This window comes from Phocoena phocoena, chromosome 11 (assembly GCF_963924675.1).
Source record: "Phocoena phocoena chromosome 11, mPhoPho1.1, whole genome shotgun sequence".
NCBI classification, from domain to species: Eukaryota; Metazoa; Chordata; class Mammalia; order Artiodactyla; family Phocoenidae; genus Phocoena; species Phocoena phocoena.
The window spans coordinates 85,922,250-85,948,822 of NC_089229.1; the positions used below are offsets into that span (position 1 = coordinate 85,922,250).

Here is a 26,573-nt window from a genome sequence, read left to right on the forward strand (position 1 = left end):
ATGACTTTAGATGAACAGTATATTTTAAGTCTCAGTATTTTCTTCTATCAACTAGAGATTTAAAGAAATACCTGCATCCAAGTTACTCTGAAGATTAAGTTGTAAAGTTTTGGGAAGTCTGTGACACATACATCAAATACAAAACAATGTGAGATTTTTCTCTCCACCCCAGGGAACACACTCTCCAGTAGAAGAGAAAGAAGACTTCCTGGCCCGCTGCCACATCTCCTTGTGGCACCATTACAGGCATATTTCCAGGTAAAAGCACTCCCTCAGAGTTCTGGTATGCAATGAGTTTCAGAGAGTAGGATACAAAACCTCCCTGGAAAAGCCCCAAGGCGTGAGGCAGAGGTGGACTGGATAAAACAGCTACCCTTAAACATGCCCTCAAGATCAGCGAGCATAAAAGATGCTGAAGATGCTGCTCAGCATTGAGGAGAAAGAAAGAGAAGAAAAATGGGACTATTAATTTTCAAAAACATACATGGACCTTGAGGATATTTTGCCAAGTGAAATAAGTCAGAAAGAGAAAGACAAATACCATAAAATGATTTTACTTATATGTGGAATATCACAAACAAACAAAATGAATGAACAAACCACAAAAAAACAAACATGTCGACATAGAGAACAGAGTAGTGATGGGAGAGGGCAAAAAGGTAAAGGGGGTCAACTGTGCGGTGACAGATGGAAGCTACATTGTTGGTGGTGAGCACATGGTAGGATCTACCGAAGAAGAAATACAATGTGCACGTGAAACTTGTATAATATCATAAACCAATGTTACATTAATAAAAAAATGTTTTAACAAAAAAAAGAAAGGGGTAGTATCTCTTAGTCAAAGTGCAAGGGCTGCCACTCTGGTTCTCAACGTGTTCATGGTGAGAACAGAGTCCAGTAGAGGCAACAACCACATGTTATGGAAACTGTAATTATTTTGAGCTTCACAAGCCATCTGTCATGTGAGCATACTTCTTCTGTAGGTAGCAAGTCATTATTTTGACACGTATCTAATTTCCCTGTTGGAACGGGAGTTCCTTTAAGGCAGGGACACATTTCTCTTCTTGGAGACTAGCCTAGCACTTCATGTTTGAGGAACTGAAGAGCAAGGGAAAAGCCTGCTCTATCTTCTTCCTTCAAACCTTCACGGATCAGGAACCCTCACCCCAAAGTTCTACACTCATACTTGCTCCGAGGTCTGAAGAAAGCCTGTCTTCGTTGCATGGAGTAGAAATCAGTCCAACAAGTGATTTCTTTTCTAGTGTTTTGCAGGGAAGGGTTAGAGGCTCCAGTAAATGTGGGTCCTGAGTTCTCACCTAAATCTGATATTAACAAACCTGATAGTCTTTAGTATCTTTGCTGTGATATTTCTTCAATCTGTAAGAACTCACCTAAAATATTTTAAGATAAGCTGATAAATATTATTGCATCATCCCCATTAATTAAGAGTTTTGATAGGGGCTCAATAATAGAGCAAATCCATTTCGTTTCGTTTTATTTATTGAGAACAAACGTGTTCAAATTCTTAATTTCTGTATGTTTTCTTTCTCCTTCAGAGAAACAAAACGTTTCTTTATTTGGGAAACCTTGAAAGTAGCTGAGCTTAAGGAAAAAATACTTAAGGAAAAAAAAGGCTCGTTATGCAGTAATAGTTCGTATTCTATATTTCTTGTGATACCTAAAGGTGTTTTCCGTATTAAAATACAAAGAACTCTAGTGTGTTTCTCACAGCACTGGAGGAAACATACTACTGCATAATATCTTATTTTTGATAAGGCGTAAGCACTATACTTTTCAAAAGTTAAAAAAAATAGTCATTGGAAATAATCACAGACAATAAGTTAGTGTTTATAAATCGGCAGCTTTCTTCTTGTGAGGGCTTGGGTCAGCTTTTCTTTTGCTGAATTCTATGAATTTAGATCACTTCTCTATCTTGCTTGCGTATCCCCGCCCCCTCCATTTTGTCTTAGCAAATACATAATATTTTAATTGCAGAACATGATATTCTACTCACTTGAAGTTCTAATTTTTTTTTTTTCATCCCACCAGCAAGGAATCTACAGAATGTTGGGTACTGAAATTTCCTTTCTCCACCTAATATTCACCACTGATGTTAAGTAGGTACAGAGATTTAAACAAACAAGGAATTTTTTTTTTACACTTATAGTCATATGTATGAATGCATTTCTTACCTGACTAAGAATACGGCCACATTTTCTTCCTATTTTCTCCACCAAATCAAAAATTGGAAAATTCCAAGTATTTAGCTGCTCCATAATTGAGTCCAAGTTATCCATGACAAGAGGTTCAGGAGCAAGAATTGGTTTGTCCTGTAATGAAGATAAAAATATTTTAACAGCGTGCAGTTTTTCTACAAAGCAATTTGCTCCTTCTTTGGTAAATTCAATTCAACAATGGAGCTTACTTGAAATAAATGACTTTAGGGTGAATGAGTGGTCTTCAAAAAAAAAAAAATCAAAATGAACAAAACATCGACCCCCAAGGTAAGGAGAAAAGGTCTTAATGCTGTTTCAGACCATGAATTTTACATTATTAAGTGCCTGCCTATTCCTGGTTCATACACGCTATTGAAAAATCAGATGTTTCTTTCATAAAGTAACATAACTGCTTTTTAGTCTTCTGTGGAGCTCTTGAATAAAGATTCAAGTACTTCAGAACACTGAGATTGTATGCAAACTTAGCTCTATATTTTTATGTAAATTTTTCTGAGATGAGGATTCCTGGCTTATATTGAACTCTCAAAAGAAACATGAGGGGCTTCCCTGGTGGCGCAGTGGTTGAGAATCTGCCTGCTAATGCAGGGAACACGGGTTCGAGCCCCGGTCTGGGTTGATCCCACATGCCGCGGAGCAACTAGGCCCGTGAGCCACAACTACTGAGCCTGCGCATCTGGAGCCTGTGCTCCGCAACAAGAGAGGCCGCGATAGTGAGAGGCCCGCGCACCGCAATGAAGAGTGGGCCCCGCTCGCCACAACTAGGGAAAGCCCTGGCACAGAAATGAAGACGCAACACAGCAAAGATAAGTAAATAAATTTAAAAAAAAAGAAGAAACACGAGTGGGGAGGGGGAGTAAATCACCCCTACTCTAATTAGTCCAATTTATATTACTGCTTCAAAATCAGCATTAATCCTGTAGAGTTACAATTACTACAATTTTCAGGGATTTTAATTTAATTCATGTGATCCATGGTTTCCAAAAAGCACACACTGTATATATGAGAAAACATTTTTGTAACTGGTCCCAAATGAAGACATTCTTAAGAGTTTATTTGCCAAAAAAATAGAAAATAATGAGGATAAGGAGACATATACGTTATTTTATTTATTTATTTATTTATTTTTTCGGTACGTGGGCCTCTCACTGTTGTGGCCTCTCCCGTCGCGGAGCACAGGCTCCGGACGCGCAGGCTCAGCGGCCATGGCTCACGGGCCCAGCCGCTCCGCGGCATGTGGGACCTTCCCGGACCGGGGCACGAACCCGTGTCCCCTGCATCGGCAGGCGGACTCTCAACCACTGCGCCACCAGGGAAGCCCCATATACGTTATTTTACTGAGAATCTCTTTGATTTAAAAGTATAAATGGTAAATCAGGTAAAAGAAAAATGATAAGAGCAGCAATTGATAATCACATGACAGTCAACTATTTTCTACCATTGCTGACTCAAATGTATGCTTTTATCCTCTTTAAGTGGATCTTTTTAAACACACAAAATACATCATCATTAAAAGGTGTTTTAATGGGTAGCAAGTGTCAATGTAAACCTGGTTTAATTTAACAAGGAAAATAAATATTGGCTCACTTTCTAAATCAAGGAGGTACTAGAGAAGAACCAACAGAAGCCCTACGATAACTAATATATTTCATTTTGATTGCTTGATATTTATAAAATATTATTTTACTGATTGAAATAATTCATTTTCCTATGCACATTTACATTTTTAGATTGGGTTAGGAAATATCTGTAATCAGTTGTGGAGATGAATACTTCTGTTTTTAATCACTAAATAATAGGACCGTTAAGATACCAGTAAGACTTGGATAGACAAAAATTGTGTTGATACATATAGGGAGGGCTATAATACATGTATAACCCAAGTGACACAGATCTTCAAACCTAATGATTCAGGGATCTATTTCTAAGCCAATTCCTGTCACAGAAACCAATTTCTCAAGTAAATGAACGAGTTAAGTGATGGGGGGCTACCAGGAATATCATGGCCTCAGGAGTGTAGGTGCTGCAAGCTGATGTCTTCCTCAGAGGCTCTCTGGGGCATTCAGTCTCATCTTCGTTCTGTACAATATCACTGCTGTCACTGTTGTTATTGGTTTCATAATCAGAGGTAACTTGAGTGATGTCATCTGCAATTAAAAGAGAACAGCCTATTATGAAAGTTGCAAAGGCAAAAGGGGCCCATTTAAGTGAATATTCCTAGAATGCACACGATCGATAAAGTGTTTATGGAAATACTGCTTTCATGAGCTCACACACCAAGAATATGGGATTATAGGGCGGGAAAAAGCACACATTTTTTAAACCCTGTAAAATAGATGGAGTTATGATCTGTGATTTATAGGACATTCGATACTTCCTCAATAATAACGCTCAGATCAGTAGTTACGACCTTTTAAAAATCCTTTGACTTTCAAGTTACACCTTTTTTTTAAATTGAAGTATCGTTGATTTATAATGCTGTGTTAGTTTCTGGTGTACAGCAAAGTGATTTGGTTAGAAGTGTAGACATTTTCTTTTTCAAATTCTTTTCCATTATGGTTTATTCCAGGATATTGAATATAGTTCCCCGTGCTATACAGTAAAACCTTGTTGTTTATCCATCTTATATATAGTAGTTTATATCTGCTAATCCTAAACTCCTAATTTATCCCTCCCCACTTTGGTAACTTATGGTTCCCCCTTTGGTAACCATAAGTTTGTTTTCTATATCTGTGAGTCTGTTTTGTAAATGACTTCATGTGTATCATATAAAATCCTATGACTTCATATTTCTTTTTCCTTTATCCATGCCCCGACACACTAAACCACCTAGTAGCTGACTAGAACCTTACCTCGAGAATGGGCACACGGGTGGGAGAAATTGAGTTGACACCCAAGAACAAAGTGGTCTGTAGAACATACCAGCCATAGTATGTGCTAAAGAGCATGGCAGGTCCTATGTATCCAATCTCGATTCCTAGGGATCTGTGCTCTCTTCCGTCTCTGCCCTTCTCCACGCATCTTCCACTGCACTCAACACTGAACTGTGCTAACCAAAGGGTCAATCAGGTAAATATCAAGTGTCTGAAGAACATGCTTCTGGGGTAAAGACCTCAGGAAGCTTCTCTTAGCTGAATAAAGCGCCTGAATGAAGTTTATGGAGTGCTTGCTATGCGCCAGATACTACGGAAAGCACTCTATTTGCACTAACACGTTGAATCCTCTTAACAATCCTGAGGCAGGCTTCATTGTGTTACTATTATCCTCCCTCTGCAGACAGGAAACTGAGGCACAGAAAGGCTAAGTAAATTACCCAGGAGCACACAGCTGGTAAATTCTGTCACCAGAATCGAACTCATGAAGTCTGACCTGAGTTCCTATACTCCTCATGAAGCCTAGCTTTTTTTTTCTCTCCTGTTTATTGCTTTCCATGGCCTACAAAATCTTTGCCTTTCCCTAAATCACAAAGATATCTGCCTGTGTTTTTTTTCAGAGGTTTTATTGCTTTAGTTCTTACAGTTAGGTCTGTGCTCTATCTCAGAATAATGTTTCATATGGTGTGAAGTAGGGAGTGAGATTCATTTTTTTCCAACCCTACTAGATTGGAAAATTGGATCTTTGTTGGAAGTTCAGTGACTGTGTAGGTGTGGGTCTAATGTGGGGCTTTCTACTCTATTCCATTTGATTCTATTTGCCAGCACTACACTTATGCCAGCACTATAATTTGTCCATTACTGTGGTTTAAGTCTTGAGGTCAGGAGACATATATCCTCTAACTTTGTTCTCCTTCTTCAAGATTGCTTTGGATAGTCTAGGTCTGTCATATGTCCTCATATTGCTGGTGAATAATGGCTTTTGTTATGTAGCCTGTTCCAATCAGGAGTATTTTGTAAGACATTTCCAAGGACCCATCTTTCTCCCATCTTTCTCATGCAACAGCTTTCTAGGTTAGAATCAGACACAGTCTGAAAGTGTTAACTGACAAGTTTCAATCCCAGAATTTGCAGCAAAATGAAGAAGCACGCTCAAAGGCCACAGCTCTGCAGGAGACCAAAGGTGATAAGGAAACACTCCCCTTATTCTATCAGCCTCAATAGAGTGAGAGATGAGGGACATAGAGAAGGGAATATTCTCACTTCAGAGAGCTACAATATCAGATAAGTCTACAACATCAGGTAACTCTCAGAACACAGAACTCTCTTTTTGATTTTTCCTTGCCTATGTCCCTGGACCTTTGTCCATTGCCACAGCACACCATTCTCGTGGGCAAATAATTAATATTTATTGAGTACCTATCAAGAAATTCTGGAGCAGATAATTAAGAAACATTCTTAGGTCACTCTATTATCCTAAAGTCTAAAGTTCATGAAAGCCATTTTTTTCTACCTTGCAAGCTTTCAGCAAACTTGGTTTTGATAGCAAGTCCCTAGGATTGCATCAATAAAAATAAAATAATAATTATTACAGTAATTATGGCAGCAAACACTACTTACAGTGACCCAGATACTATAATAAGTGCTTTAGTAATTTAATTCTCACAATAATCCTGTTTGGTAGGTACCATTTTTATGTCCATTCTACAGATGAAGGAACCGAGAAACAGAGATTACAGGTGAGTCAGAAGTTGAATCAGGATATAAACCAGGCTCCAATGCCTATTTTTCTGAACCTCTGTGTAATACTGCCTCAAGGAAAAAGTATGTTTTCTTCCCTAAGTTTACGGTGATCTAAGCAGGGTCATTTCTCAGGGTGTGCGATGGAGATCTCCACAGAGTACCCTAAAATAGATGACCCTCCAATGTCCAAGATAAAACAACATTTCTGTAGAGTTCTATACATTATATTAAAAGGCCTCTCATTTCAAAACTATAGTCATTTGTGTGTAGATGTATAGAAACATTTTGGACAGCTTTGCATCAAAATTTAACCTATGATTAACTCTAGGTAGTAGGATTATGGACGATTTTGATTTCCTTCATTGTCTTTTTAAATTTGTAATCTAAAAAATCAAAAACATATGTTACCTTTTTGATCAGAAAAAAAATCAAGTAAAGCAATTTCCCATTTGAGGAACAGAATCCAATAAAGAATTACCAGTTCTGTTTGGTGTCCGAATGGCTGCCCCACTCCTCTCCAGGGGCCCATCAGCAGGAGTCCCTTGGGAATATGGTCTGCCACAGCTAAGAAATAATGGAACAGCTGTAAGTAGGTCCTTTCTTTTCAGAAAATCGTAGACACACCATGTACGCATACGTTTAGATAAGTAACAATAATCAAATATTTCTACATTCTACTTATTCGTTTGATGGAAAGAAGTCATTTTGTTTTATACATGGATGTTGATATGTAGGATGCTGGTTTTTTTGTGTGTGGGGGGAGGAGAGTGTGCTGTGTCAATACAGAGGATCAAAAACCTTGTTCAACTCTCATGCTCCTCCGTGGTCTAGACCATACCTGAGGTGAAACTACTGGCAATATTTTGTTTTACATTATTTAGAGAATCCTGGAATAGTCTGCTACCTATTTACAGTAGTGATTTTGGAGGTGCCGATGTGTATTTGGTCAAAAATATCTTTCCCAATGGAATCCCTTTGTGTCTGCTTAAAAGCCTCCTCCTTTATTAGATTTATTTCTATGGCTTACGAGATTTTATGTCCAAAGAGCCCTTTAAGACTAGATTGCATACATGAAAATAGAATAATGGTAGATTAATTTTATTTTTGCCACAAAATAAAAATTATTTTTTCAGATTGATCAGTTCCCCTGTTAAGGCTCTAAGGAAATGAATAAAGTAGACGTACATTTTGATGAAGAGTGGATATAAAACTGACCACAAAGGTTGCTAGTTGAGAAAAACAGGCCAAGGGAGTGCCCTGTGGGTAATGGAGAAAAATGAAGGTACTAGAGAAGTGGGCAGGGTTCTTTAACAGAGGAGGCTGGAGGATGTAGGATACTTTTCCTTTCTCAACAGTTTTGACTGTTTAATAAATTACAAAGTAACCCCACGAATGGCCTGGCAAGTTTCCTCTCTCACTTATTTAGAGACTTTATGATTAGATTTTAATTCTGTTTTTCGCTTCTGGGTTCTTTCATTCTGCCTAATATTAGAAAGGGTCTCAGAGAGTTTTTGTTTATTTGTTATTCAGCCACAGGTAAAAGGAAAAGAGCCACTGTAAAAGGAAAAGAGAAGAGTGATATGTTATAATTTAATATATTAAATGTCTCATCACCTTTTTCCCCTGAATTGTGTTTATATATGTAGTAGAGATAAGCCTTTCCCGGTTAGAGCATTTTCATCCAAAGCAAATTTATTTTTCAAGCCTTGAATGTAAGCAGAAAGCATCACACACAAAATATTTCTAATTATGACATCCTATCAGCCTGATTTAGGGACTCAAGAGAAAATGACAGAACCCAAGGAAAAAGCCCATAGTTGTAAATGATGGGCTTACATGTTTGGATGAAACTTGGTAAAAGTAGAGTTTATTAGTTTGAAGATTTTTCTTTGCAAGATAATACTTAAAAGGAACGTTTAAATGAGTAGTTCAAATAGACTACCTCTTTTGCCAAAAAAACCAGCTTGTTGCATAGACATTACAGCAGCCAAGAGACTGGGATTCAATGCCAAATCCTTCAAGTTCAGTGGGGGAAACCATAATAATTAGTCATGTGTTTCTGGAGCTCTCTGTGCCTACATGGGTGGCTGCCTTGAAGGCAATAATAAAACATGGTTTGAATTATAGATTTATAAAGCCCAAACAAATAAAACACACACTACTGGAATTATAAACATTACTGAACAAGTAGACAATGAAATTCCCTTGTTTTTCTCCAAAACCTCTTTTATAAAAATCCTATTACATTCTTTTTGCTAAGAATACAAAAAAAATAGACTGTGGTGAGAAAAGCTAAGTGAGCGGTACATCTTTTCTGAACCTCTCTGTTCTTTTTTTAGGCGATTTATTTCTCACAAGTCTGGAGCTCACAGCGGGAGAGTCTCCCTAGAAACAAAGTGCTGGAAGCAGATGTCCTTGATGCCGGTGACTCCCTGAGGCTTCATCTTGGCTCGGGAGGCACACCACAAAAAAAGTGTTTCTTGAGGGTGTTCCACCAAACACTAGCTCTAGGGGCAATTATTGGGTGTTAACCTGAAGAAATTGGTTCTGTGGTCAAATAAAGTCAGAAATCACCAGATGAAACAAAACTCAAGAGGTTTTCCTTTTGCAGGACTTCTCAGAGCTTTAAATAAAGTGAGGTGTGTTGTGAATCACTAAGAGGAAAATATGATAGGCCTGTTTTACCACAGAGCATACTTTTTTTTTGGGGGGGGATAAAAGATGGGATTAACATCCCGCAGAAATTATTTTATTAAAAATGCTATTATATAGAAGGCAGCAGAATAACTTTTGGATGGTGGAATAACTTTTCACTCTGGTCCTGGCCAAACAAACATAAGTGATTTTCCCTTTGAAACTATTTGTAAAGAGAAAGGAAGGAAAAATAAAGATTATAAGAAGAAATAATCATTTAACATAGAATTTATGAACAAACGATCAGAAAATGAAATTTGTGAGGCTTAAACCTGAATTCATTGATCAAGTCTGGGTCTGTGACCCAACATTTGATATTAGAAGACTAACATGTAACTAATTTATTCAAACAGTTATCCTCATTAACCTTAGGGGGAAAAATATCATTTTATTCAAGGCACTCTCACGATTATAACTTAGTTTTAAAACACTCAACTCTTCTCTACTTAAAAAAAAAGATTGTAATGCTTTAAGATCAGTTATTCAAGATAAAGCTATTACTGAAGGACAATAATATGTTAATCAGTAAGAGGAGGTATTTATTTCTTAGTGACCGTGTGAGCCTAGTCTCATCACGCTAGGCTCTTTTTTCTTATCCCCTGCAAGAGACAATACTCTGTCATTCAGTTTCAATAGGACAGAGCAGTGCAAGCAATTGCTTCAATGTATTCAGAGATCCATTTGAGTCCAGCCATAATGTGCCATGTGTTATCTGCATATTTTTAAAGCGTTAAAATGGGAATTGCAAACTTAAGATAAAAAGAAGTACCTTTAAAATCAATATAAAATCCTCCCTGGAGAACAAGTAAAAAATATCCCAACAAAATATCAAATTATACCAAATGACTTGATATGAGTTTTGAATTATATGTTTTATGCATCCTCCATCCGCAAGCAGACAAAACAACATTATTTTGTATCATCTCCAAAGATTAGCTGTAGGGACTATATGGACTCGCAAATTTCTGTTAATGGAAAAGCACTGAAAAGTTTCTCTGCCAGTCTATTCAACACAAATCACATCATTTGTACTTTCCTGTCAACTACTTTGGGCAACCTACACAGAGGTGCGTGGACTGGTGGTGAGTGTTCCTAAGAGGAAAACCAGTATTAGTTTTATTATTAAACTCCAGCTAACAATATGAATTCCTTACCTGCTACATATAACAGGTGGAGTCAGGATCTGAGGAGAAAGGTCAGGGGCACTCTGAGTGTAAGTTACGGCCCTGTGAGAACTTAGGCCTTGTTTGACAGTTGTATCGGCAGATTCTGGAAACTGCACTGCAGAAATTTTGCTGACTGGGCTGCTGGCAGGGGTCCCATGGAGAGGTGAGGAAGAGGGTGAGGAAAGAGGTGAAATTTTCACTAGGGAACCTAAGAAAGAAAGAGAGTTATTAAGTCCTAAATAAATGTCTTTGAAAGTCAAAATTGCAACATTTTTTTTTAAAACATCTTTATTGGAGTATAATTGCTTTACAATGTTGTGTTAGTTTCTGCTGTATAACAAAGTTAATCAGCTATATGTATACATATATCCCCACATCCCCTCCCTCTTGCGTCTCCCTCCCTCTCACCCTCCCTATCCCACCCCTCTAGGTGGTCACAGAGCACAGAGCTGATCTTCCCATGAGATGCAGCTGCTTCCCACTATCTATCTATTTTACATTTGGTAGTGTATATAAGTCCATGCCACTCTCTCACTTCACCCCAGCTAACTCTTCCCCCTCCCCTCAAGTCCATTCTCTACGTCTGTGTCTTTATTCCTGTCCTGACCCTAGGTTCTTCAGAACCAGTTTTTTTTTTTTTTTTTTTTTTAGATTCCATATATATGCGTTAGCATACAGTATTTGTTTTTCTCTTTCTCACCTCACTCTGAAAGACAGACTCTAGGTCCATCCATCTCACTACAAATAACTCAATTTCGTTTACTTTTATGGCTGAGTAATATTCCACTGTATATATGTGCCACATCTTTTTTATCCATTCTTCCTTCGATGGACACTTAGGTTGCTTCCATGTCCTGGCTACTGTAAACAGAGCTGCAATGAACACTGTGGTACATGACTCTTTTTGAATTATGGTTTCCTCAGGGTATATGCCCAGTACTGGGATTTCTGGCTTATATGACAGTTCTATTTTTAGTTTTTTAAGAAACTTCCATACTGTTCTCCATAGTGGCTGTATCAATCTACATTCCCACCAACAGTGCAAGAGGCTTCCCTTTTCTCCATACCCGCTCCAGCATTTATTGTTTGTAGATTTTTTTGATGATGGCCATTCTGACTGGTGTGAGGTGATACCTAATTGTAGTTTTGTTTGCATTTATCTAATGATTAGTGATGTTGAGCATCCTTTCATGTGTTTGTTGGCAATCTGTATCTCTTCTTTGGAGAAATGTCTCTTTAGGTCTTCTGCCCATTTTTGGATTGGGTTGTTTGTTTTTTTGATATTGAGCTGTGTGTAAATTTTGGAGATTAATCCTTTGTCAGTTGCTTCATTTGCAAATATTTTCTCCCATTCTGAACGTTGTCTTTTTCTCTTGTTTATGGCTTCCTTTGCTGTGCAAAAGCTTTTAAGTTTCAGTAGGTCCCATTTGTTTATTTCCATTTCTCCAGGAGGTGAGTCAAAAAGGATCTTGCTATGATTTATGTGATAGAGTGTTCTGCCTATGTTTTCCTCTAAGAGTTTTATAATGTGTGGCCTTAAGTTTAGGTCTTTAATCCGTTTTCTGTTTATTTTTGTGTATGGTGTTAGGGAGTGTTATAATTTCATTCTTTTCCATGTAGCTATCCAGTTTTCCCAGCACCACTTATTGAAGAGGCTGTCTTTTCTCCATTGTATATTCTTGCCTCCTTTATCAAAGATAAGGTGACCACGTGTGTGTGCGTTTATCTCTGGGCTCTCTATCCTGTTCCATTGATCTATATTTCTGTTTTTGTGCCAGTACCATATTGTCTTCTCTTGTCTTGTCTTGATTACTGTAGCTTTGTAGTATAGTCTGAAGTCATGGAGCCTGATTCCTCCGGCTCTGTTTTTCATTCTCCAGATTGCTTTGGCTATTTGGGGTCTTTTGTGTTTCCATATAAATTGTGAAATTTTTTGTTCTAGTTCTGTGAAAAATGCCATTGGTAGTTTGCTAGGGATTGTATTGAATCTGTAGATTGCTTTGGGTAGTATAGTCATTTTCACAATGTTGATTCTTCCGATCCAAGAACATGGTATATCTCTCCATCTGTTGGTATCATCTTTAATTTCTTTCATCAGTATCTTATAGTTTTCTGCATACAGGTCTTTTATCTCCTTAGGTAGGTTTATTGCTAGGTATTTTATTCTTTTTGTTGCAATGGTAAATGAGAGTGTTTCCTTAATTTCTCTTTCAGATTTTTCATCATTAGTATATAGGAAAGCAAGAGATTTCTGTGCATTAATTTTGTATCCTGCTACTTTACCAAATTCATTGATTAGTTCTAGTAGTTTTCTGGTAGCATCTTTAGGATTCTGTATGTAGAGTATCATGTCATCTGCAAACAGTGACAGCTTTACTTCTTCTTTTCCGATTTGGGTTCCTTTTACTTCTCTTTCTTCTCTGATTGCTGTGGCCTAAACTTCCAAAACTATGTTGAATAACAGTGGTGAGAGTGGACAACCTTGTCTTGTTCCTGATCTTAGGAGAAATGGTTTCAAATTTTCACCATTGAGAATGATGTTGGCTGTGGGTTTGTCATATATGGCCTTTATTATGTTGAGGAAAGTTCCCTCTATGCCTACTTTCTGGAGGGCTTTTATCATAAATGGGTGTTGAATTTTGTCAAAAGCTTTTTCTGCATCTATTGAGATGATCATATGGTTTTTCGCCTTCAATTTGTTAACATGCTTTATCACATTGATTGATTTGCGTATACTGAAAAATCCTTGCATTCCTGGGATAAACCCCACTTGATCATGGTGTATGATCCTTTTAATGTGCTGTTGGATTTTGTTTGCTAGTATTCTAGTTGAGGATTTTTGCATCTATGTTCATCAGTGATATTGGCCTGTAGTTTTATTTCTTTGTGACATCTTTGGTTTTGGTATCAGGGTGATGGTGGCCTCATAGAATGAGTTTGGGAGTATTCCTCCCTCTGCTATATTTTGGAAGACTTTGAGAAGGATAGGTGTTAGCTCTTCTCTAAATGTTTGATAGAATTCGCCTGTGAAGCCATCTGGTCCTGCGCTTTTGTTTGTTGGAGGATTTTTAATCACAGTCTCAATTTCAGTGCTTGTGATTAGTCTGTTTATATCTTCTATTTCTTCCTGGTTCAGTCTCGAAAGGTTGTACTTTTCTAAGAATTTGTCCATTTCTTCCAGGTTGTCCATTTTATTGGCATAGAGTTGCTTGTAGTAATCTCTCATGATCCTTTGTATTTCTGCAGTGTCAGTTGTTACTTCTCCTTTTTCATTTCTAATTCTGTTGATTTGAGTCTTCTCCCTTTTTTTTCTTAATGAGTCTGGCTAATGGTTTATCATTTTTGTTTATCTTCTCAAAGAACTAGCTTTTAGTTTTATTGATCTTTGCTATCGTTTCCTTCATTTCTTTTTCATTTATTTCTGATCTGATCTTTATGATTTCCTTCCTTCTGCTAACTTTGGTATTTTTTTGTTCTTCTTTCTCTAATTGCTTTAGGTGTAAGGTTAGGTTGTTTATTTGAGATGTTTCTTCTTTCTTGAGGTAGGAGTGTATTGCTATAAACTTCCCTCTTAGAACTGCTTTTGCTGCATCCCATAGGTTTTGGGTTGTCGTGTTTTCATTGTCATTTGTTTCCAGGTATTTTTTGATTTCCCCTTTGATTTCCTCAGGGATCTCTTGGTTATTTAGTAGTGTATTGTTTAGCCCTTCATGTGTTTGTATATTTTACAGATTTTTTCCTGTAATTGATATCTAGTCTCATAGCGTTGTGGTCGGAAAAGATACTTGATATGATTTCAATTTTCTTACATTTACCAAGGCTTGATTTGTGACCCAAGATATGATCTATCCTGGAGAATGTTCCATGAGCACTTGAGAAGAAAGTGTATTCTATTGTTTTTGGATGGAATGTCCTATAAATATCAGTTAAGTCCATCTTGTTTAATGTATCATTTAAAGCTTATGTTTCCTTATTTATTTTCATTTTGGGTGACTGTCCATTGGTCACAGTGGGGTGTTAAAGTCCCCTACTATGATTGTGTTACTGTCGATTTCCCCTTTTATGACTGCTAGTATTTGCCTTATGTATTGAGGGGCTCTTATGCTGGGTACATAAATATTTACAATCATTACATCTTCTTCTTGGATTGATCCCTTGATCATTATGTAGTATCCTTCTTTGTCTCTTGTAATAGTCTTTATTTTAAAGTCTATTTTGTCTGATATAAGAATTGCTACTCCAGCTTTCTTTTGATTTCCATTTGCATGGAATATCTTTTTCCATCCCCTCACTTTCAGTCTGTATGTGTCCCTAAGTCTGAAGTGGGTCTCTTGTACACAGCATATATATGGGTCTTGTTTTTGTATCTATTCAGCCAGTCTGTGTCTTCTGGTTGGAGCATTTAATCCATTTACACTTAAGGTAGTTATCGATATGTATGTTCCTATTCCCATTTTCTTAATTGTTTTGGGTTTGTTATTGTAGGTCTTTTCCTTCTCTTGTTTTTTCTGCCTAGAGAAGTTCCTTTAGCATTTGTTGTAAAGCTGGTTTTGTGGCGCTGAATTCTCTTAGCTTTTGCTTGTCTGTAAAGGTTTTAATTTCTCCATCAAATCTGAATGAGATCCTTGCTGGGTAATCTTGGTTATAGGTTGTTCCCTTTAATCAGTTTAAAGATGTCCTGCCACTCCCTTCTGGCTTGCAGAGTTTCTGCTGAAAGATCAGTTGTTAACCTTATGGAGATTCCCTTGTATGTTATTTTTCCCTTGTTTCTTTTTATATTTTTTCTTTGTATTTAATTTTTGATAGTTCGATTAATATGTGTCTTTGTGTGTTTCTCCTTGGATTTATCCTATATGGGACTCTCTGCACTTCCTGGACTTGATTGACTATTTCCTTTCCCATATTAGGGAAGTTTTCAACTATAATCTTTTCAGATATTTTGTCAGTCCCTTTTTCTCTTCTTCTTCTGGGACCCCTATAATTTGAATGTTGGTGCGTTTAATGTTGTCCCAGAGGTTTCTGAGACTGTCCTCAATTCTTTTCATTCTTTTTCTTTATTCTGCTCTGTGGTAGTTATTTCCACTATTTTATCTTCCAGGTCACTTATCTGTTCTTCTGCCTCAGTTATTCTGCTGTTGATTCCTTCTAGAGGATTTTAAATTTCATTTATTGTGTTGTTCATCATTATTTGTTTGCTCTTTAGTTCTTCTTGGTTCTTGTTAAACATTTCTTGTATTTTCTCCATTCTATTTCCAAGATTTTGGATAATCTTTACTATATTTATTCTGAATTCTTTTTCAGGTAGACTGCCTATTTCCTCTTCATTTGTTTGGTCTGGTGAGTTTTTACTTTGCTCCTTCATCTGCTGTGTGTTTCTCTGTCTTCTCATTTTGCTTAACTTACTGTTTGGGGTCTCCTTTTCACAGGCTGCAGGTTCGTAGTTCCCGCTGTTTTTGGTGTCTGCCCCCAGTGGCTAAGGTTGGTTCAGTGGGTTGTGTAGGCTTCCTCGTGGAGCAGAGTGGTGCCTGTGTTCTGGTGGATGAGGCTGGATCTTGTCTTTCTGGTGGGCCAGACAGCATCCGGTGGTGTGTTTTGGGGTGTCTTTGACCTGATTATGATTTTAGGCAGCCTCTCTGCTAATGAGTGGGGTTGTATTCCTGTCTTGCTAGTTGTTTGGCATAGGGTGTCCAGCACTGTCGCTTGCTGGTCATTAAGCGGAGATCTCTGGGAGAGCTTTCACCATTTCATATTACGTGGAGCCAGGAGGTCTCTGGTGGACCAATGTCCTGAACTCGGCTCTTCCACCTCAGAGGCACAGGCCTGAAACCCAGCTGGAGCACCAAGACCCTTTCAGTCACACGGCTCAGAAGAAAAGGTAGAAAAATAGAAAGAAAGAAAATAAATAAAGTTATTTAAAAATTTTTTAAATAATTATAAAGAAAAAAGTTAAAAAGAAAAAAAAAAGAAAGAAAGAAGAGAGCAACCAAACCAAAAAACAAGTCCACTAATGATAACAAGGGCTAAAAAGTATACTAAAAAAGAAAAACGAAAAAGACAATGGACAGAAAGACTCCTAGGGCAAATGGTAAAAGCAAAGCTATACAGACAAAATTACACAAAGAAGCGTACACATACAACTCACAAAAAGAGAAAAAGAAAATATATATATATCTATCTATATATATATAAAACGGAAGAGAGCAACCAAATCCACAAACAAATCTACCAATGATAATAACCTCTAAATACTAAACTAAGATAGACATAAAACCAGAAACAAATTAGGTGCAGAAAGCAAATCCCAAGTCTACAGTTGCTCCCAAAGTCCATCACCTCAATTTTGGGATGATTTTTTTGTCTATTCAGTTATTCCAGGGATGCAGGGTACATCAAGTTGATTGTGGAGATTTAATCCGCTGCTCCTGAGGCTGCTGGGAGAGACTTCCCTTTCTCTCCTTTGTTCGCAGAGCTCCAGGGGTTCAGATTTGGATTTTGCCCCACCTCTGCGTGTAGGTCGCCTGAGGGCGTCTGTTCTTTGCTCAGACAGGATGGGGTTAAAGGAGCAGCTGATTCAGGCACTCTGGCTCACTCAGGCCGGCTTGGGGGGGCGGGGGGGGGGAGGGAGGGGTACGGAAAGCAGGGCAAGCCTGAGGCAGCAGACACCAGCATGACGCCGCAATAGCCTGAGGCGCACCCAAAATTGAAACTCTTAAGCTTCACCTTGGACTCCTTTTAACTCAGTAAGGACCAGGAGAGTACTCAGGCCACTGGGCCAATCTCCTCTGTGTGCCACCATCTGAAGACAGGATGCACAGTGCGGGCATCTCCACAGCATGGAATACGAGGAATGAATCATCATGAAAAATCAGTGGCAATGTTGGCAAGTTCAGTTAAAGCCTTGGTGTCCTGGAGTAACTTCAAAACAGAAGGATATTATTATTTTTTTTAATCATTAGGGCTTCCCTGGTGATGCAGTGGTTAAGAATCTGCCTGCCAATGCAGGGGACAAGGGTTCGATCCCTGGCCCGGGAAGATCTCACATGCCATGGAGCAATAAAGTCTGTGCACCACAACTACTAAGCCTTAGCTCTAGAGCCCGAGAGCCACAACTACTGAGCCCACGTGCCTAGAGCCCATGTTCTGCAACAAAAGAAGCCACGACAGTGAGAAGCCCGTGCACCACAATGAAGAGTAGCCCTGGCTCGCCGCAACTAGAGAAGCCCACGCGCATCAACGAAGACCCAACATAGCCAAAAATAAAAACAAGTAAATATTTATTGGCATATAGTTGATTTACAATGCTGTGTTAACTTCAGGTGTAAAGTGAATCAGTTATACATATACATATATCCACTCTTTTTCTTTTTTTAGATTCTTTTCCCATATAGGCCATTACAGAGTATTGAGTTCCCTGTGCTAAACAGCAGGTTATTATTAATCTACATTATATATAGCAGTGTGTATATATCAGTCCCAATGTACCAATTTATCCCTCCCCCACTCACCCCTGGTAACCATAGTTTGTTTTCTACATCTGTGACTCTACTTCTGTTTTGTGAATAAGTTCATCTGTACCCTTTTATGTAAGATGCCACATAAAAGTGATATGATGTGATATTTGTCTTCTGCAGAAGGATATTATTTTCTCCTCCTATTTTTGTTTCTTCTTGGCATTCTGACCTGATGACATCAATAGTTAACAATTTCTCATGTGTTTGCCCTCTCTTGGGTTGTGAGGTTTTTAGCAGCAATAGGATCTGCCACTGCTTTCAACATTAATGTATCTGGAGCAGAGTTTTTTAGCAGGCGTTGGTTGCTTAAAATATGTTAAGGAAGAAGATGCATTTTTGAGAGGCAACTGGCTTTGTTAACCATCCATGTTTTCAGTGAAACTACTTTCTGTGCATCAAACAGTACTTTGATCAGCATCATTTCTGAAGGAAACATTTAACAATGGAATATGATCCATTTCAGATCAAACAATAGGCCTCAAGCTCAAATGATAAGTGTGGACATTTGTGCCAAACTGCATTTACTCTCGGTCGTGAACATTTTACAAAACGCTGGCTTTGATTGCCAAGTGCTGAGGTTTGAGGACGGGATGCTGTCTTTTGAAGTTACTCTCTCCAAACACAGAGAAGGCAGCCTGCACTAAAACTGAAGAAAAGAGAGAAAATACTTCTGAACAGCTACCTGCTTCCTAATTTTCATGATTGCCTGGATGAACAATCTACTGTTAAGCAAATGAAATGAAATCAGGCAATGAAATTGCTTTAGGCAATTCCTTAATTATTTTGGTAACTGACTGTGAGTTTGGGGATAGTTTTCTACCACTTCTTAAGACTAGTTGAAAGCCCGTGGGAACACCATCCATTTCTGTCTTGACACAATATATTTTCTGAAGGTAATTTACGAGAGGAGAGATTTTCTTCTTTGCTAATTTTTAATAGCTGTCAACTGATCCTCTCAGAGATGCGCAATTCACTCTGAAAACACAAATTGAAAAATCCGCTCGATGATTAGAGTTCTTGGAACTAATGGATTAACTAAACTTAAACAAATAAGCAGAACTTCAGACTCCGGACTCACGGCCTGGGACGAACTTTAAAATAAACCTTGTAACAGAGGAAAAGCGCTTTGCTTTTGCAGGGCCGTTAGGCTACATATTTTGAACGCTCCTAACAAGCAGGGGTCTTGGCAACACCGTGAAGAGCGGGGGTATTTTTATTCTGTAGGTGAGAAGATAAAGGTATAAACATATAAATTTCTTTTTTCTCAAGCCAAACTATTTCTCACAGTGTGCCTTATCATGGTTTACTTGAAGTTTTAAAAACAGAAAGGGTTAGGAATGCCGTAGGAAATGGCCATATATTTACATATATTAGTCTTCGAATAGATGGAGAGATATAAGTGCAGATAATAACCAAATACTCTTTCTAGAAAGGAGAGATTGCAAATAAAATTATTTCACAGGGACAGCATATTCTTGTAAGTCTTCAAAACCAATTATTCTCTAAGATTTTTTAAAGTATAATCATGTTTAAAGTTAGAGAGATGAAGTTTATGACCTTTGCAGTCTCACCCAACCTTCTGTTACACACACACATCTATACATTCATACACACACATACACACACACACACACACACACGTGAAGGAACTCTGATGAATACTCACACTCTCAAACATATTTATCTTCACTTTCTATTTGAATAATTTTAAGAGATTCCAGGAAAAAGACACGGCACATGAAATACAAACTTTTGGATGATTCAGACCACCCCAATGTGAAATACTTAAAATTAAAACATTTAAAAATTTAAAATAGGACTTTAAAAAGTTCTAAAGTACCAACTCCTTTGAGTAATTGCGTCTTTAACTCCATGCTCCTGAGAACAGGAGAAAATGTGTATCAAGACACAAGGAACGTTGGGCAATCAAAAGGAGATGATAAATAATACTGGAGGGAAATGATTTAAGTGAATCCATGTGTTTGTGTTGTAAAACTCAGTTTTAGTTGAACGAAAAAGGGACTAGTATGTCTGATAAATACATGCCTCTTTTCCACACCCACAGGAAAATAGACAGCCCTAATATTTTTCCAAAACAAAAAAGTATCTAAAGTATAGAGATAAAAAAAAAAGATCACAATGCCATAATTAAATTTCTCTCTCACTTCAAATTTTCCATAGGCAAAACTCAGTCTAACTTGTAGGTGTAGAGATATCTGTAATAGTTGTAATAGGATGATAAGAACCATAAAATTTATAGGAATCTGGAAAGGGACTACTCGCTGCAGATGTGAAAAGCATGAAATTAGGTTATAAAAGCAGAATGACAGAAAGGCATCTCGACATATTCAGTGACTCATAATAGAAAAGCAAGATTGAAAATGCAAATTATATTTAAATCTCCCATTTTTAGGCTTTAATCAAAGGATTCCTATGTGATTTCATCCATTTATTTTATATTAGTAACTGCATAATAATCGGTTGCATTTCAACCGTTTAAATGAATGTTGACTGATGGAGCCAGAGGACACACTGTTTACTTGATTTGCGCAAAGAACAGATTTCATTAGTCCTGTCTGGAAACAGGTCATTTATCTTCCAGTGTTTCTGTTCTTTCAGTTCGTGCTTGCATCCCCCTACCTCTTTTGCCTCCTGCTTCTTATTTTCCTCCTTAGATTCTCTGCACACTTTATTTAATTCCATTTCCTTAGACCCTTGCCACATAAAGGGGCTTTTCTCAGCCCCTTCCCACAGTTTTCTTGAAAACTGGGTGGCAACCACTCTCACTTACATCACACCTACTTAGGAAATCAACCCCACCTTGCCATCTATGCAGGGAAACGAGCTTTCAAACAGAAAGGCCCATCTGATCAGGGAGAAGTATGATTGAATTTCAGCTCTCTGATTCTTGCTGGATATTCTTCTCCCTTTTGGCAGGCTTTCAGGGATTTGTTTAGTTGAATTCAGCACACATAGGATATAGGTTATTTTATAAATATTTAGCTCTGCTGTGACAGCAGTCTAAAGATGGCACAATGCAAAATCCCTTGCAAAGTAATCTATGATGGAGATTTTTTAATGTACTTTAAGGCTCTTGCCATTCCCGTGGCTCTCATCTCTACCATCTGCCTTGGTGGTATCTTCCGTGGACATTCTTTTCCTTTCACACTTTGCCCTTCTTGAGTGCAGGCATATGAAGTCGGGGGCAGGACACAGAATATGAAGCTGTTCCTCACATCTGTCCCATCATTTTCTCCGGTTATTTCCAGTGAATATGCTAACCCTAAATTTCTATCTTCTTGACTTTACCACGTTGGTTATTTTAAGAATTTTAATTTTATTACCTAAATGAAGAAACTGAGAGACAGAAAACCAAACCCTTTCATTAGCTTGTCCTCAGCCAAGGAAAAGCCCCCAAAATCCTAATTTTAAATTATCTTAATTTGTCATCCTCAATTTTTTTTCTAGTAAGTCTTTAGGACAAAAGAAAGAACTCTGGACTAATTGTGTGGCCTTGGGCAAGTTACTCAATATTTCTGTGCCTCAGTTTCCTTATCTGAGCCTGTCTTCCGAGCTATACAAGAATGTAGAACACAAATTCATACATCATCTCTCGGGTTACATATTATTATTGTCTAATATTTTAATTCTTTCCATTAAAAATCTTTTAAAAATACCCACAGATCTGGAAATACTATTATTTACACATATAATGTTTGTCTGCATGGAATCATGGTTTTCAAATTTCTGTGTTCACCATTTTTATTAGATCTCAGACTTTTTCTCTGCAATTATATTTTTTTCTAGAATACATCCATCATACATTCCTTTAGTTAAGATCTGGTAGGTGGCAAGGTTTTGACTTACCTGAAGGTATCTTTAACTCATTCCTAGTCTTCTGAGATAGATTTTCCCCACACACAATTTTAGGTTGACTATTATATTCTCTCAGAACTTTGAAGAAAATATTTTCCTGTGCTCTGACACCCTTTATTTGTGACAGTTCAACTCTCAGACTGACTAAGAGGTAATGTATCTTTTCTCTGGCTAACTTTAAGATTTCTTTTCATCTTTGGTGTTCTGTGGTTTCACTGTTTTGTGTCTATGTGTGAATTTTTTTTACTCTTTCCTCTCCTTCTACTCAAATAGTTTATGTTCCCTATCCTCTACTAAAACTATGATCATGTATATTACACTTTCTAATTCCTTCTCCTATATCTCTTAAAGTCTTACATTTTCCAGTTTCTCATCTATGTTTCATTCCATGGAATTTCTTCACATTCTCTGCCTTCTAGTTTACTAATTCTCCCTTCAGTAGTCTTTTATGCCATTTAACCTATCATATTTCCCTGATTACATTTCCAAAAGACATTTAGCTGCCCTACAATTATGTCTTCTCTCATTGCTATTTTTTATGACCTCATGTTTTTCTTTAAACATTTGAGTATTTTTTTAGCACTTAAATATCTCAACCCTTTTAGAGCTCTGTACAGGTTTTTTTTTTTTTCTATTTTCTCTAACTCGTGGTGCTTTCTTGCATGTTTACAGTGATCTTGGTTGTAAGCTCCAATTTGTTTGAACTTGATATGTTGGGGTTGCATAGCCTGGTGATGCTTTCCTCCAAAAATTATCTGTACATATTTTTGTAGGGAGCCAAGGGGTCCTTCTGAATTAGAACCACTTCAGTGCCCCTTTAAAAGTCTCAGGTTTAATGTGGAATGCTCAAATTCAGTTCCTCCACTTTGCTGGGGTCCCAAATGAGTCTCTGCATTCCTGAGCTCATCTGCATTTGCCCTCAGTGCAATCCCAGTTTAAGTATTTGCCCACATTGTCCTGTTCCTGACCCTAGTGAAATCTCAATTCTAATCCTCAGGTCATGAATGACTTATAAGTTACAAAAAGTAATGAACATTTCTCACAAGCAGAGAGGACCAGATTAATTTTTGGAAAATCAGATTACCTTTCATGGTTTCTTTCAGTAATGCAATGTCAATAAAATGGTACTTTGTGGAGGAAGTGTCTTCCTACACTCAACAGTAGAGATTTAAGCCAAGTCAGTGCTTAAACGGTTTCAAGGAATAGTTACCAGTATAAAGTGGGTGATCAAAGGGGAAAGAAAGTACTAAATTTTCTTTTCGAGATGTATGAAACAACAACAGAAGTCCTTCCTTAAGTTAGTCCTTCCTTTTAAAATTAAGTTTATATTTCAAGGTGGTCTCTTGAAATATTAGTGGAATGTGAGTACTGGTTCTCTAACCCTTACAGAAACGCTGCCATTTCAGGGCTTCTGCTTCTGGCTATGATGCAGCAGTTTGCGGTAAATCCATGCTTCTTTGAGAACAAATAGAAAAGTTGAGTTAAAAATTTAAAAAGCGATCGAGGGGAGGCAAACCAATTCTGAGAGACTAGGTTTCCAAATAGAAGAGACCCTCAGAAGGGTGAGCCAAAACCCTGTGAACCGTTCTTCCATTCAGAGCGTTATTTACGGACCATTGGCATGGAACAAAAGGTTAAGAATCCAGGCAGAGGGATGCAGTTATTAGGAAGGCAAGCCAACAGAGCTTTTAGTAATGTCATGAGGCTGATGACACAAACATTGGAGTTTGGGGCTGCCATGGCAGCCAGAACTTGAATGTCTAACAGCCCAGTGGGAAGAGGGCAGCTTTCCCCTTGAGCCATTTGGTGAATTCTTGAGCTGCTTGAAGATTAAGAAGCTAAGCAGGGAGCTACTGAAAATCTCAGTCGAGTTTTCTGCAATACCGAGAGGTGAAAACTTGGAGTTAGAACATTCCAAGAAGGAGAGGTCAGAGTAGATACCCCAGACTCTCAACTGGGATTCAAGGCGGGGGCCAATTTACAGATGGAATCTGACAAAAACTGTACTTCAGTTTTGAGTCAGCAGAGATTCTGATTAAATGAGGTAATCTTCCCTCCAAATCATTTTACTTTCCTACCTGAAACTTCATTGATACCTAAACTCCTTACCACAGCTCCTGGGTCCCGTATGGCCTCTGTTCACAGACCTGCTTTCATCTCCCATTCTGCATTCAGGGCTCTCCCTTTCTTCTTGTTAGCTTTGCCAGCCATTTAGAATCTTAAGTTGCTGAGGCTTTCCCTCACCAAGTTGGGTCTTTATATCTCTTTTGTTATTTGAAATTTTTCCCTCACTTCCTTATCATAGCCTTTAACACACTACGTATATAGTAATAGCTGTCCATCTGTTTATAGTCCCCACTAGCATGTAAGTGAGAATTCTGTGAGAGGAGGAACAGGGTCTGGTTTAGTCACTGCCGCTTTCCTCAAATTAGTTCAGTGTCAGAGATAGTGAACACTCCACACGTACTTATTAAGTGATGCTTGAGGGAAGGGAGAAGCTAATGCTTAGAAGCACAAGGGGTGCACTGACACCATCGAGGAAAACCCCATGCAGATCCTAGATGGGAGAGATGACATCAAATTTCATTCTGTACCTGTTTGAAAGAGAAGGAAAACCTCCTACCCACGGTACTCTTGGGTCTTTTGGTTGCTGGCGTGTGAGCTTTTTCAAAGGGCTCGCAAAGGTTCTGAATTGTATTTTCTCCAAATTTAAATACCTCTCCTTTTCTGTATTTCTATGTTTGGGGGGAGGTGAGTGACACAGAGTAAGAATTTCTTTGAAAATTATAATACATATAGTAAATGAAACATTTCCTAGAACTTATAAATACCACACTTCTGGAAAATAATTTTCTTTTTCAACAGACACTAAAAATAAAATTGAAATTTGATAAGTACTTCATTAGCTTTTATATTATAAGGTGATGCTTCCAGAGATTATCCTTAACAGTGACACTGATTTCCTACTCATTCAATAAGTTCAAGATAGGGTATTTGGTACAGCTACCTTAAAAGAACCTGTATCATCATATAAAGTGGAAATTTAAGTTAACTATAGTTGGTTATTGAGGCTTTTGCTTTTTAGAAGAGTCAAACCAAGCACACCTGAGTGTTTCAACACTTGAAGCTTAGTTCATTCCACGACTGCACACGCAATGAGTATGAGCTCTTTCTCCAATAAGTTACTCACCTGGTCGATTTTGCTTTTTAGCCTTTACGTGGTTTGAGGCAGCAACAGCATAGGATGAAGTGAAGGATCTGCTTTTGGTGAGAGTCATCATCACTGAGTTTTTCCAAGAGTCTGGATTAATAGCACTATAAAGACAGGGTATAAAGAAAAATGAAGAAATTATTCATCAATTATTGGGGCGGACCTTACCAGAACCAACCATCATTTCCATAGTAGACTTTCTGAGTCATGGTCCAGGTTCAGTGACAGAACCACTTTACTTCCAGATGACAAACAAGGTTATCTAAATTCAATCTCTACTGCAGGGATACAGTACACACTCTTTAAGGATTCTGGGTTAACAAAAGACAAAAGATAGCTCTACAGTTTATCCAATTACTAGGTATCAATCACCTTCTCTTTCTACTTCTACAATCATGTTCCTCACAGATTTTCTAAAAACATGGCAAGTTAGCTAGTTAAGATGCAGGTGAACTTACATTAAATATGAATGGCATAATGCTTCCTTCTAATTTTAATTTATTATTAAATAAATTTTTAATTTATTATTAATTTATTAATTTTTAATTAGTAATTTAATTTATTTTTAATTTATTATTCTTAGTGTAACTAAATTAAAAAATCAAGTGCTTATAAAATCATTCAAAGATAATACTCTTTGCAGTATCGTGAAGGAAAAGGTTTAGTAAGAGGTCTTTTAACCTACCATTTCTTTTACTGATGATACCCTGGAAAGAAAGGGATGATGAGCCAAACCCCCTAGTAGACACTAATGACAGACCTGCTACTAAACATACTGATGCTGTTTACTAGAAGAAAGGTAATGACAGTGAGGCTTCACCTAGGGAATGCTTTTAGCCGGATATCCTTGGTCTGTCTAGGTTATTACTGTAAATAAATCTGGAATCAATAAATCTCTGGAAGGCTGGGATGGAGAACATTACAAAACACCATGTAATTAATGGGATATAAATTTTGGAGCTGTTCCAAACCAAAATTTATCTGCAGGCATTGCTCAAAACCTTACATGCTGAATCTGAAACAGAATCCATTGTAATTTGAGAGAGAAAAGAATTTGGGAAGTCACGTGGACAATCTTGGACCGCTGCAAAGGAAAAGTGTTTGGTTTGTGTTTGACTGACACCTGTGTGCTTTCAAGCATTAATAAATTTGGTACTGGGTAAAATCCATCATTTGCATGAGGATAATTGGACAATTTGACCTTCAGCCAATCTTAGATTGGCACTGTAAGCGGATGTACCTGGTCTTTCTGGGTGACTTGTAAA

The 26,573-nt window shown here is 37.7% G+C and overlaps 1 protein-coding gene across 2 annotated transcripts in view; it reads right to left on the reverse strand.

Moving 5' to 3' along the window:
- PDE3A (phosphodiesterase 3A) overlaps positions 1-26,573 on the reverse strand; it is a 300,679-nt gene that overhangs the window by 22,444 nt on the left and 251,662 nt on the right. The window contains exons 5-9 of one of the 2 annotated variants that reach the window (XM_065887139.1): positions 25,288-25,412; positions 10,699-10,918; positions 7,329-7,414; positions 4,227-4,381; positions 2,193-2,330 (exon numbers count right to left, since the gene is read on the reverse strand). In XM_065887139.1, coding sequence (XP_065743211.1) covers positions 2,193-2,330; positions 4,227-4,381; positions 7,329-7,414; positions 10,699-10,918; positions 25,288-25,412 — 724 coding nt within the window. The remainder of the gene's footprint in view (positions 1-2,192; positions 2,331-4,226; positions 4,382-7,328; positions 7,415-10,698; positions 10,919-25,287; positions 25,413-26,573) is intronic. The other variant, XM_065887140.1, reaches the window with a different exon arrangement.